The sequence below is a fragment of the Emydura macquarii genome, unplaced genomic scaffold (assembly GCF_026122565.2).
Source record: "Emydura macquarii macquarii isolate MOO-44397 ecotype Brisbane River unplaced genomic scaffold, CSIRO-AGI_Emac_v2 contig_1254, whole genome shotgun sequence".
Classification (NCBI taxonomy): domain Eukaryota; kingdom Metazoa; phylum Chordata; order Testudines; family Chelidae; genus Emydura; species Emydura macquarii.
The window spans coordinates 161,750-174,988 of record NW_027131391.1 but is presented as its reverse complement, the minus strand read 5'-3'; the positions used below and the strand labels follow the sequence as shown (position 1 = coordinate 174,988).

At 50.0% G+C, this 13,239-nt stretch overlaps 1 protein-coding gene across 1 annotated transcript in view; it reads right to left on the bottom strand.

The window, feature by feature from the left end:
* Positions 1–13,239, bottom strand: part of MMP11 (matrix metallopeptidase 11) — a 33,171-nt gene that overhangs the window by 8,366 nt on the left and 11,566 nt on the right. Inside the window, exons 2-5 of the mRNA XM_067550270.1 lie at positions 7,840–8,081; positions 4,376–4,519; positions 3,194–3,327; positions 61–308 (exon numbers count right to left, since the gene is read on the bottom strand). Of these exons, the coding sequence (XP_067406371.1) occupies positions 61–308; positions 3,194–3,327; positions 4,376–4,519; positions 7,840–8,081 (768 nt within the window). The remainder of the gene's footprint in view (positions 1–60; positions 309–3,193; positions 3,328–4,375; positions 4,520–7,839; positions 8,082–13,239) is intronic.

The following is a 13,239-nucleotide window of genomic DNA, read 5'->3' as shown; positions in this document are numbered from 1 at the left end:
GCGGGTGCCTTAGTACCAGTGGTAATAGGGGCTTTGAGACAACCATGGCTCTTCACTCACCCCCACATTGGTGATCTCATTTGTTTCGATGTCTGGCTGGTTTGGCTCTGCCTTCTGAGTCGGGGCCGGCGTCAGCTCGGGCTCTGGTTTCCCATAGAGGTACTGGATGCCTTGTTTGTCATCCTCACTCAGGCTCAGCGGGTAGCGGAAGATGTAGAAGGGAGACATCAGCGACTTGGAGACAGTGGTGTGCTGTAGGCCCAGGACGTGGCCAAACTCATGAGCAGCCACTTGCAGCAGGTCAGTCCCTACAAATGGGAAAGGGCGCAGGTATTTTTAAGCGTGGTGGAAGACACCCGTAACGCCTCATTCGCCACGGCGAGACTACAAAAAGCTCAGTGCAGGCGGGGGATCTGCTTTTCAGGGAGGTTCCTGCTTCTTACCCAGAATTCCAGTTGGGTTGACAATAGTCCAAAGGGGTCTGTCAACTGGCCTCATGTCACTGAGTGAGTGAGTGTCTCGGGGGGTTGAATTCAGGACCCTCCTGGCTTCCAGCTCTTTGCTGTAGCACTAGAGCTTATGGCCTCTTCAAATGAGGCCTTCCCAGCAGCCATACAGAGTGATGGGAGTGGGCTTGGTTTTTCCAGTCAGAGTTTAATTTGGAGCTGTGTAAGTTGAGTCACTGTGTGTGTCTCCACCTCTTCCCGTGTGTTAGCCTGCACATGTCAGCACGTTACAATTCTGCCTCCAGCGGGTTCTGCACATGTCACCAGCATGGGGCCAAGATCTTTTGGAGAGAAGATTCTGCCTTTGACACATCTGTGGGAATTTGGCCCACAGGAAGCAGACACCTCAGGTGGTGTCCAGTTAGATCAGCATTGCAAAGGGGCATCATCTTTTCTTGATTAGCAACTAACATGGCGAGGTCGCAGCCAGATACCATCCAGTGGAAGGTCTGGTGTGAAGCAGAACTATGCCACCAGGCCCCACAGCAATTGTAAAGGATTGTTGCCACACAGACAGCAGGGGGAGATCACATATTGCTTGTTGGTGGATTGTAGCGGGAGCATGACAGGAAAAATAAATAAAACCATCTCTTATCCAGCCCTTCTCCCACCCAGACTCTAATAGATTTAAGGGAGGACATGCTTAGGCATAAACTACTTGAAAGCATCTTTAAAGGAAACATAAAGGGGTTCCGGTATATAGAAACAGACCATATTTGGGAAATCTCAATTAGCTCCCAGCTGATCAGTTTCAGGTTCTAAAATTCTAGAAGAAAAGAAGACCTTAAAAGAGCAACAAAGACTGTGAGGAAGAATCCTAATGTCTCCTGATGAGCCCAAATCAATTAATTCTTCCCTGGTTTCAGTCAGAAAACCTCCAGGTTGCAGCCCAATTGGAAAGAAGAGAGAGTCAGCTAACTGAGCTGTGTGTAAGTGCATGGGCTACTACCCCCAAGGGAAAAGGCCAGCTCCCAGGGCACATGGGCATGCTGCAGAATATTCCAGTGCGATGTGGTAGGAACACCTGGGAAAGTTTGGTAAAGGGGACAAGTGAACTTGCTTTATCTGCACTTTAGCAGCATGCTGAAATGTGTAAAGTTTGCTCAGCAGTGATGCAACTGAAGCGATCACATCTAGGTCAGTTGAGAATCTGGGATTTCTACATCAGTGATTTATTACAAACTTTCGAACAATGCTGTTTAGACTGGCAGACTCCTCGCTCTCTGCTTTCCAGCACTGGCAGATCCACTGTGCTGCGCTCCAACTTTATGGGGAGCTGAGCAACAGCACATCTGAAAAATCTTTGAATAGGAAGAGCCATAACAGAGTGGCAGTGTGGAGCCAGGAACTTCTGAGGCCTAATCCTGGTTCTGACAATGATATGCTGTGCGGTTGTTGGGCAAGTCATTTAAACCTCTCTGGACTTTGGTTTCTTTGTTTGTAAAATGGGGATAATGCTATTTTCCTACTTCAGAGAAGACTTGTGAGGGTTAATTAATGTTTGCAAAGCTCTTTGAGGATATTCAATTGTAAATACATGCTAAGTGTGGTTATCACCAGTTATTACTGAAGCCACATATGAAAGTGAGTGAGAATGAGTTGAATGATGATGGAAATTGGTGTGGTCTGTTTCAGTAGGTTTTCAAGCTCCCCTCCAATACAGGAACAATTAAGAGGAATATATTAGGAAAATTTTCAAATGGCTTATCTAACTTCTGAGAAAGTGGTAAAAATTCATTGCAGATGTTCCCAGATTCTCCCATTGCAAAACTGTTGGGAAGTACCTCAGATATTGGAAAAATTACTGGTGGTGTTTATTTATTACCCAGGGTTGGAGCATACTTGATGCTGTACAGACAAAAATACAATCCCTGGCTGCAGGGAGTTTACAAACTGTCAGTAAAGACAATGGTGAAACTGCCATGGGCTTCGTGGGTGCAGGACTGGGCCCTAAACACTGACCTGGACAAGACAAGAGGAGGTGTTAGCTTAGCTTAGCTTTTTTCCCCCTTTCTTCTCCCTGAAGATCATGTTGGGGTGGAGGAGGGCAATAGACATGAGTTACTGTCTGTGCATCTTGAAGAACCAAGGCCTTGGAGGCAGTGATGCTGCTCGATCCCAAGATACCATATGTATCTTGTGAGATGTTGTGGCGTAAACCCCTGAACAACACATATATAATGATACCGACCTGGGTCTATTATTAAGAAAATAGTTTTTACTTGATCTGGAAATCAAATCACTCCCCCACCCCCATATCGACAGTGAGATGTTATGTGGGAGCAGAGTATTCCCAAGCCAAAGTGAGACTGGGCGCCTGTGTGGGTTCCCTTTAGAGACTTTCAAAAAGAAAGGTTTGGAAACAGCTGGGGGACTATGGGGACTGGGACCTGCCTTTTATACAGGACTTTGGCAGAGAAACACTCCACCCCAGTGTCTGGGGCTTAGTTTCCCTTCATCAATCCCTTGTTTTATTTTCTAATTGTGGCTCTTTAGGTGACCTGGTGTTAGAACCCAACTTAACTGTCACTGGAGAGAGATAAGGACACGGACCACGTGAAAAGTGTCCCCACCCTGATGTACAGACAAGCCTGTTCAGCCCTCTTCTCTATGAATTCAAAGTTTTTTTTAAATGTATCAATAGCCATCCCACACCCTCCAGGCCTCCATCTGAATTGACAACACACCTAAGTTGTTCCCAATGGTCCAGGTCTCATCGTAGTCAAAATGGACATCTCCCTCCCGGTGGGTCTTGGGGAAGAATGCATGCGCCAGGATGCCTCCAGGCCCATCAAAGGGCAGGTTATCTCCATGCCAGTACCTGGAGGGCAAGCACATCGCAGTTCAGTTAAACCGCACTTGGCAGCCAGGGGAGCCTTGAGAACAGCACTTCATGTTCCCTACCACGAGCCTATTTGTATCATTTGTATCCCCTCATGTCCCTGCAAACTTCATTCTAAGTAGGGAGGCCAAACCCTCCATGCGAGTCTAGCGTCTTCACCAGTGCCACCGACGCTGTTAGTTTGTCATTGATGTTTCTTCCTCCCCTGTACAGCTTTCATCAAGCCCATACAATTCAGGTGAAGGTTGATCAAGCTACTAGAATTAAGGCAGCACAACTGAATTGAGGAGAACACATGGAGACTTTCTGGGCCAAATCCTCAAGTTCTCACTCGGGCCAAACTCCTGTTGACTGAGGAAGCCCTGGAGAGATGTGAATTGTGCAGAGAAGTGCAGACAAAGGCACTGTATGCTGCCTACATCCTCACTTGGATGGGCTCCACAATCCCTTTTATTAGCTTTGTGCAAACATTCATCGGAGGGAAGTTCTGCTGCTGTAAATATTTTGCAGAAAGTGAAGTCCAGGCTTGGAGTCAAGATTCATTTAACTAAGAAGCTAAATTTGTTTTGGGGCAAAAGGTCAGGTCATTCAACCCGGAAAGAGACTGACGAGCTGCAAGCAGTCAAAACATACACGTTGTCAATGATCCCAGGCTGACAAGTGGTAGCATATGTTAATCGGGGAACAATTTTCAATAATAAACAAATTAGTAAAATAAATGATTGATTATTATTTGTAGCATGGTGACACCGAAAGACCCTAGTTAGGGATCAGGGCCCCAGTGCGCTAGGTGCTGTACATGCACAGAACAAAACAATAGCCCTTGCCCAAGCAGTCTACTCCCTAAATAAAAAACCATGAAGTTTGGAAACTGAAATGGGACTTAACTTCAGTCAATAAATAATGTGCTGACAATAGATTGTCAGCTCTAGAGAGGACTTTGGGATCTGCCCTTTTCCCACTAAGGCCAATGGGGGAAGAGGGGTATTTCCTTCGGGATTAAAACATCTTCCCCTTCCATGCTTACCTTGTGAAATCAATAACTATGTCAGCTCGGCCCTCGTGCACTTCAGTGAAGGTTAATGGTGTCACATCACTCCAGACTTTCAAAGCTTCCGCAATGGTCCGTCTCACTTTAGTGTTTACAAGTTGCCATGGGAATCTTATAATTCTAAAAAGCAGCAGACACCGTATTTAGAGATAGGAGATCACTGCTCGTCATAAGGACACAACAATAGACATACTGGGTCAGCCCAATGGTTGCTCTAGCCCAGTATCCTGTCTTCCAACAGTGGCCTGAGGGAGTGAACAGACCAAGGCAATTTACCAAGTGATCCATCCCCTGTCATCCAGCCCCAGCTTCTGGCACTCTGAGGTAAGGGCCAGCCAGCACATGGGGTTGTATTCCTGCCCATCTATTATCTATTCCTTGTCTAATGGTTCCTAACATTGTTAGCTCTTTTGACAGCTGCTGCACATCGAGTGGATGTTTTCACAGAACTGTCATCCCAACATCATGCAGTCATCAATGTCAGAATGGCACTGGTGGTGTGATCAGTGTCATTACAGGCAGCAGCAGCAGCAGGAAGTGTCATGGACATTGTAAAAAGGGACACTACCATCTGGTGTTAACATCAGAACACCTTAGCCAACATAATTACACAGCAAGCCCCCCCCCCAGAGCAATGAATACTGATCTCACCTGTAAATCACTGTCAGTGTTAACATCCTCTGCAATGCATTAGTTGTCACCACAACCACCATTAGAATGGTCATTAATGCAAATGCCACCCTGTTCCTCATCATTACAATCCACACTAATTTCATCTAATGAGTCTTTTCTGTATCGAATTTCTGTCATCATTACACAGGCTACAAATCACAATTTCATTAGATCACAGGGAATGTCTCCACCATAAATCTCACCATCAGCTTTTCATTATTCAAACGATCTGCCATGCAACACTGGTTCACCCGGGGCCATGTAAACACGGTAACAGACACGGGCTTTGCCACAATGAGAGGACACTCTAGAATCAGACACAGTCTGAATGGCTCAGGTCCTAGCACACAAGATACCACGCTGCATCCGAGGTGGTGCAAGGAATCCTGCAAGGGGATTTTGGAATGGCTTTGCAGCTGTCATATATTTTAGGAGGGCTTTAGAGGAGGAGAGGAAAGCTGTTTGGTGCACGTGCTGGAGCAAAATGCTGCAACACTAAGGGGTATAATCCCTTCAGAGTCTACCCCCACCCGAACCTCTGTATTTGGATGATGTAACTTGATTCTCTCTAATCTCTGCCGCAAGGACATTTTATTCCCATGAGGTTGTTGCTTGTTGATGTCAGCAGGTCCCCTCCACTCCCACCAAATATTATCACTAAGGGATTGATTTTGCGACCCTTTATCACAGTAAGTAGCACTTTTATGAGCAGCCCTATTAAAGCCAATGGGGGGCTCAAGTGCTCACGACTCGCTGCTCTTCAGTACAAGTAAGGGGGGGCTCACGGAATCAGACACTAACTCAGCATCCCCGCTGTAACAGTGACGTGATTGTCATTCTCACGGCGAGAACGGTTTAGGGAGGAGTTACACTAAACCTCCAGGTCATGTGTCCATCAGAGACTTTGTTACAAGTCAGGGAACATTTGCCAATGATGCACGGCACAACCTTTGACTCCTCAAAGCCTAGGAAGGGTTCCCAGCTGACCCATCCGACTAACATTCAGTCTGACTGGGCATCCACACAACCACAACTGCCACCACTATTGCAACAGATTCATCACCGCCAAAAATCACTGCTAGAGTCCCCACCGTCGCCGTAGTTATCAACACCACTGGTACCATACCTTGAAAATCGCTTGCAGCAGCACAATTGCTGCCAGCACCATTGATTGCTACAGCCCTGCGGGAACCGCCCCTGCAAGCAGGACTCTCCTCTAATCACCTAGAAGTCACCCGACTCCCCATTAACTCGCACGCACTGCAACTGCGAGACCCCGACGACAGTGCGACGACGCTGTGGTTAGAATAGCTACAAGTCTAGCGGTCATGCAGCACCACCACCCTCTCCATGGAGGCTGCCCTGGGCTTCATGATGAATTTAAACACACTCGCTGTCTGAGTCTGGTCTGTGGCAAGAACTGCAGGCCTGGCTGAGAACCATCAGTGAATGAGATGTCCTCCCTCTAAAACCAGCATAACGGGATGAGAGAGAACAAACTGCTCCTGTACTGAACAGAACTGGCAGGACAGTATCTTTGGGTCTGACGTGGGTAGCTTTGCTGTTAAGGACATTCTGCTTCTCCTTTCCCTGCTAACATACCCCCTAATTTATGCCAGCCCCACCTGTCCTTCCACAGGGGTGGATCCCTTCTGAACTACAGTGGCCCTACTGGCACAGGGAGCTAGTTTACATCTCCATGCACCACCTGGGGTGAACGAAGCTCACAACCAGATGTGCTCAGCTGGGTAAGGAGGAACACAAGAATTGTCAAACTGGATCTAGACCAGGGGTCCATCCAGTCCAGCATACCGTCTCCAACAATAACCAGCACCAGATGCTTTAGGGGAATGTGCAAGGAACCCCACAGTAGGCAGTTATGGGATAACCTGCCCCCAGGGAAAACGTCCTCCTAAAGCCTACTAATTAAAGGTTGCTTTATTTTTCAATATATACTATTAGAATTCTAGCTGCTTCTGTTGCCCATGGAAACATTTAATCTTTTTTCAAATCCTGCTAAGTTGTCAACAACATCATGTGGCAATGAGTTCCACAGTCTGATTGTGCACTGACTGGAAGTTTGGAATTTATCACCTTTCAGTTTCATCTGCTGTCCCCTGGTTCTTGCAGTATGGAGAGAACTAGATGGGAGCAGATGGAAGAGACATTTCTGGAAAAGCTGCCTGCTCCTGGGACGCAGACAAAGAGAGAACTTGGGTGTATGTGTAGACTCTTCATGTGGTTAGATACCAGTCTAAATAGATTCTAGATAGAACCTGGGATAGGGAGCCTTTGCTAGCACAGCTCTGAGTCTGCGCATGTCCCCTGCACTGTGTCTTTATGTATACAGGGGAGTTCTCAAAGCTATGGAAAAAGCTGTCCACTCCTAGCATCTGGCTGGTGCTGAAGGGAAAAACCGTTTCACTAATTGGGGTGCCTGAGCCCCTCCTATCCCGCACCCCTGTAACTCTGCACTTGGAGAGTGGCTGTGAAGGCTGTCACGTTTGCAGCAGTGCGTGTGTGGTGGTGTGTGAGAGAGTGTGGGGCTAAGTGGTGTGTGAGGAATACACCCTGGTCCCCGCAGCACTCTACACCCTCGTCCCTGGGACTAGTGCACCCTGGCTCTTGAACAAGCTCTGAGCTTGTACAGGCCTATAACGGGGCAGGCTCCGGCACACGAAAACACCGAAAGGAAAGGCTCTTTTAGGAAGCAGAAGCTGACCAGGACTCACTCCCTGCTTGCGACTCTGGCTCCAGGCCTGCCTTACTTGTAGGTGAGGTCCGTCTTCTCCCAGCGTCCTCCCGACAGCACGAACCGCTTCTGCCGGTTCCGCCTATTCTGGCCCTCTGGTAGATCTGGCACGCCGCAGCGGGGTGGGTTCCAGCTTGCTGCCAGCCCCTCTGTGCCCCTGGAGAAGCCCTTGATTGGGACTCCAGTCCCCCTGGTATTAACCGGGGAGGAAATCCAGGGGCTCTGCTCCTTCCAGGCGTGGTGTTTCTGAGCCCCATCCTAGGCAAAAGACAAACAGGGCTGTGACTTCCGCAGCTGGCAGGAGAAAGCAGGGGATCGAGCGACACAAACCCGTCCTCTTGCCCATGCCCCAGAAACCCTGCAGCAATGCCTTCCAGCTGATTCCAGGCCATTGCACCGGCCCCTCCCTAACACGCTCGCTCTTTTGCAGGTGAAGAGTCCCATTACTTCTCCCTCCACGCTGTGCAGCAAACCCAGCCCAGCCTTGGTGCTTTCCCTCCACTGGGCCCTGCTGCTTTCCAGGATGGGGTGCACCAGCTGCAATGCCAGGTAAGCCACAGCAGCCCCTGGGCTACTAGTGCTTATGGTCTGTGTTCCCTTGGCAGCTGGTCAGCAGGAAATGCTTGGGACAAGCTGTGAGCAGGAACCAGACCCTCAGGAAAAGAAGGGAATTGCTAGGCAGTAAATTCCCCCATTCGCGTCCTTTTCCCAGTGGGCTGCTCATTTGTCATTAACCCCACGCACACAGTGCTCAGGAAATGGTTTAATTATGCACCCCACTCGCCCTTGCACTGGGGACACAAGCATCTCGAGTCAGGATGCTGTGCTGGGGGGTGCGGAAATTTGCCAGTGGAAAGCAGGAGGCTGGGCAGCAGGACCCATGAATTCAGAGGGCAAGCAGGGGCCCACACTGGCCTCTCCCATCCCCTTGTTCCCCCTTCATCATTTTCCATTGTTCCTAGCATGTGGCTCTATCTGCAGAACATGACTCCTGGCGCCTCTGCTCAGTGCATGATGAGATTAGCTGTGTGAGCCGTCATCCTGGCAACTTTAATGAAGTGCCCCTATCTGTGTCCTATGGCAAGAGTTCTCATCCCCCTGGGGTCCACCCTGCACATCCCATAATGCTAAATGGGAGAAGCAGGGGGTCCCAACTAGATGGAAGGGGCACGCCAGGAGCATGGTGGGTCCTGGCAAGGAAAAGGCCATGAACCATTCCTGTGTGGTCCATAAATGTGTAGTGATGATGATGATACTTACCATTTTATGTGGAGCTTTCCATCAGCAGCGTTTTACAGCTTTTACCACTAATTAACCCAGCCATCTCCCCAGAGAACTAAATCAGTACTACAGTGAGGAGAGATTAAAAAGACTAGGACTTTTCAGCTGGAAAAAGAGACAATTGAGAGGGAATCTGATCGAGATCTACAAAATCATGACTGGTGTGGAGAAAGTGAATAAGGGAGTGTTATTTACCCCTTCACATAATGCAAGAACCCAGGGTCACCTAATGAAATGAATAGGCAGCAGGTTTAAAACAAACAAAAGGAAATATTTCTGCACACAACGCACGGTCAGCCTGTGTAACTCAAGGCCAGGGGATGTTGTGAAGGCTAAAACGATAACAGGGTTCAAAAAAGAATCAGATAAGTTCCTGGAGGATAGGTCTAGCTATGACTATTAGCCAACATGGTCAGGCATGCAACTGCACACTCTAGGTCCCTAGCCTCTGACTGCCAGAAGCTGGGAGTGGATGATAGGAGATGGATCACTCGATTCCCTCGGAAACACCTGGCATTGGCCACTGTCGGCAGACAGGACACTGGGCTAGATGGACCATTGGTCTGAGCCAGTGTGGCCGTTCTTATGTTCAAGTCTCCATTTTACAGGAGGTTTTACAGCTGGGGTGCAGAGAGGTTAACACCAGCATTTTTAGACGTGGGTACCTAAAGGTAAGCACCCAGATCCATAGTGAAGCCACTGGGAGCTGTCTGACGTTCAGCCCCTTTGGAAAAATCAGGTGCCCAAATGTGGATTCAATTACCTAATTCTAGGCATCCACATTTGAAAATGTTGGTCTAAGTGAGGTGGCAGCAGGAGTCAGTGTAGAAGGTGGGGATTCCTGCCTCCCAGCCCTATGCTCAGGCTATTACACTGCCCTTCTCTTACAGTTCCTGCACGGTCTGCTTTGTTCCTGGCAGCCCTAGGCAATGGCTAATATGTTATAGTGAACATAGCTCCAGTAGATAGTGGCTAGAACACTGGACTAGGGCCTGGGTTCTGCTACCAGCCTGATAGGTAACCTTGGGCTTAGTTCCTTCATCTTCCTGTACTTCGGTATCCTCATCTGTAAAATGGAGAGGATAACACCTCCTTTCTTTGGGATCTACGGATGAAAAGCGCTACATAAGAGCTACCGATTTTATTATTATTACCCTGTAACATAGCTGACATATTATAATGTCAGAATAAACTGGCATTTAGATGTTCAGGTACCATGGTGATGAGCATGGTATAAATAATTAGATCAGCAGAACAGGGTAGTGTTTGTTTGCTGAGTTTATCATCAACGTCCTGAGGGATGTTTGCCTGCTCCTACAGCCAAAGAAATGTCTACCAGAAGGATGTTAGAAAGAAGGAAAACCATAATCCCTCCCAAATGGGTCACCCCCGGAGGAGAATGGGTTCTGAGGGCCCCATGACCTGGGACAATTTTGTCTAATTGCTTGATACAAAGACCACAGCAAACTCCTTCACTGCTGCTAACCTGGAGTCTCCTCTGCAGCGGTAATTACCAGATAAGGGGAATACTTCTAACCTGACGTGAGGGACGAGACAGACAGACAGGACAAGATGCTGAAGTGAGGGACGCTCCCTTTATCCTGAAGAAATCAGGGTCATTGGCACCTCCAGGCTCTGCCCTGCCCTGCCCATTTGTTTTCTTTAGTTCTATTGCTGCCTGTGACTGTTTGATGGACCTCGCTCTGCCGACAGACTCGCGCAGCCCCGTTTCTCAGGTGCCAGCAGACAGGCCAGCCTCTCTGCATCACCCAGTCAGGGGACCTTAAGGTCAGCTTGGCGCGGCTGGTTTCCTATGGATGGAACGGCAGTTTAATCCCCCAAATTGCCATCTCTCGGTTCCAGCACAATAGTTCCATTCATGTGGGTGGTAATGAAGTGTGAAGCCCTTGGCATTAATTCCGCTATCATGGCTAACATCTATATCACAGCACTGGGCCCTCCGGACGGGCTGCCGGGACTGACACAGGAACTTGGCAGGTCACACACAGGCACATGGTAGTCTCGCCCTCTTATTTCTAGCATTGCTCCACTGTCCCATCCTGCCCCTTCCCAGCCAGCCAGACGCTCGTCTGGCTCAGTAGCTATCACCTCCTGCTGTCCTTGTTTGAGAAGCCAGATCCAGTCCTCATCATGAGCTAATCAATCTGACATCCCAAGGCGCTTTGCGCGCCCTAGCAATCGCCCATCCGCCCTCTCCGGGAGGAGACATGGCAGCTGCTGGACAAGGCCCAGGCCATGAAGAACAACTAGCGCTTTTAGACGGAGGATGGGGGGATGCCGGTACATCCTGTCCTGCGTGGAGCTGTCCCCTTGGCACTTCTCTACCAGCCGTTCACCAGAGCAGAGCCGGACAAGAAGAGGGACCCAGACTTTTCTACTGCAAGGCTGGGAACAAGCCCAGCCTTCAACGTATCACTGCGCTGCTCAGCTAGAGGCATGCTGAGGACTCAGCGGCACTTTTAACGAGAGCAGTCGATCAGCCTGGTGTCCTGGCCGGCATCCCACACTCGGGAAACCTGTCTGTAGATCAGCGGGGCTGCTCTGTTTACCTGCACCTGAGACAGCTCCAGGGCAATCCCAGACTGACGGGGCTCTCTCCTTGTCAGGCACTGTGCAGACAAGGGTGCTCACCGCCGGGGCAGGCCCTGCGCCGCCTGGTAGAGGTGGAGGGGGCTGCATTCCGCAGGCCCAGGAGGGGCCCAGGACTGGTGCAAAGGGGGAGTCAGTGGATGCGGCACAACAGAGATGAGCCCTGTGGTGGGTGGGGAGTGGGCTCTGGCCTCAGGTCCCTCGTGACTTCAGGCCAGTTGGCAGCGTTGTGCATGTGCAGTCCTGGGTGGGTTAGATTCAAGAGAACCCGCAACGGAGTTTTATCCAATTGGGCTTGTGTACAGAGAAGGCCTGGGAGGAAATTTTCCCTCCTGCTTGTTTTTTACCTTAGAAGTATCAGGACCCTCCCCCCTGGTCTGCCCAGGCATTGCTGGTGGGTCTCTCAGTGTTAGCTCCTCTGGTGCAAGTGCTGGTGGAGGCTGGGCAAAGGATCATCCTGCCCTGAGCCGTGTGGTGATAGAAACATTTGTGCCCTGTCTACACTATGGGCCAGATGCACTTTGGTGCTGGCCCAGGGACAGAGGGGAGGGGGTTGTGCCTCGCCTATTTCAGGGCTAGTTCGGCTAACTTGTGCCCCTGTTGCAATGGGCCACTGCAGCTACACAGAGCCACTGAATCTCTGGGCCCGCCCCCAGCCATGCCCCTGCTCTGCCCCCGTCCCAGCATGTCTCCTGTGCATCTCTGCCACGCCTCAGAGCGCCCTTCACCGCTGAGGGAGGGATGCCAGGAGAGCAGCACGGAGTTGACAGGGTTGACTCTGCACATGGTATGTGGGCCCCTTGTGTTGGGCAGGTTGATACCCAATGCACCGGCACAGAGGGTGCAAACAGACTTCAGGGCAACAGCCAATCTGTCCCTAACCCTCCCATCACTAGTGCCACCGCTGGAGCTGCCTGAGCGCTAGCACAATCCTAGGAAATTCCCTGGAAACCGCTGATGTAGACACACCCAGACAGGCAAAGCTTCCGAGGGGCTGGCTGACAGACTGACACCACTTGCCAAGGAGACTTTTCTAGCCAGAGATTTAAACCTACTTGGCTGGACACATCTCCATGGGCCTAGTCACTCGGTTTCCTGAGACACATCCCTGTCCTTGAGCCTCCACAGTGGGGAGAAGTGGCTCAGACAACATGCCTTGCTTGTTGATGTTGGATTCCATCCCTTACTGCACTGCAATCACGTGCCATGCAGCGTGGGGCTCCGGGCTTGCTTTGCGCAGGGGAGCTGGGGCAGGGAGGAAGTCCTGGCTGTTGATATTGAGTTGCCATGTCTGTAAAGCCTGATCACTCCTCCTGACCTGCAGTGCCATTAGGAGTGAGCACTGTGGCTGGAATGCTGCTGCTAAAGCCTCCCTTGGCAGGTTTGCTTTCGCTAAGAAAAGCATTAACTACTTAGCAGTGTCAGTGGCTTCCCTCCCCCTCCCCGATCTACAGGGGAGATAAAATTCCAATGGGCCAAAAGGAAAGAGAAGCCATCACAGCTGAAGAGCAAAAAGCTGCTCCTG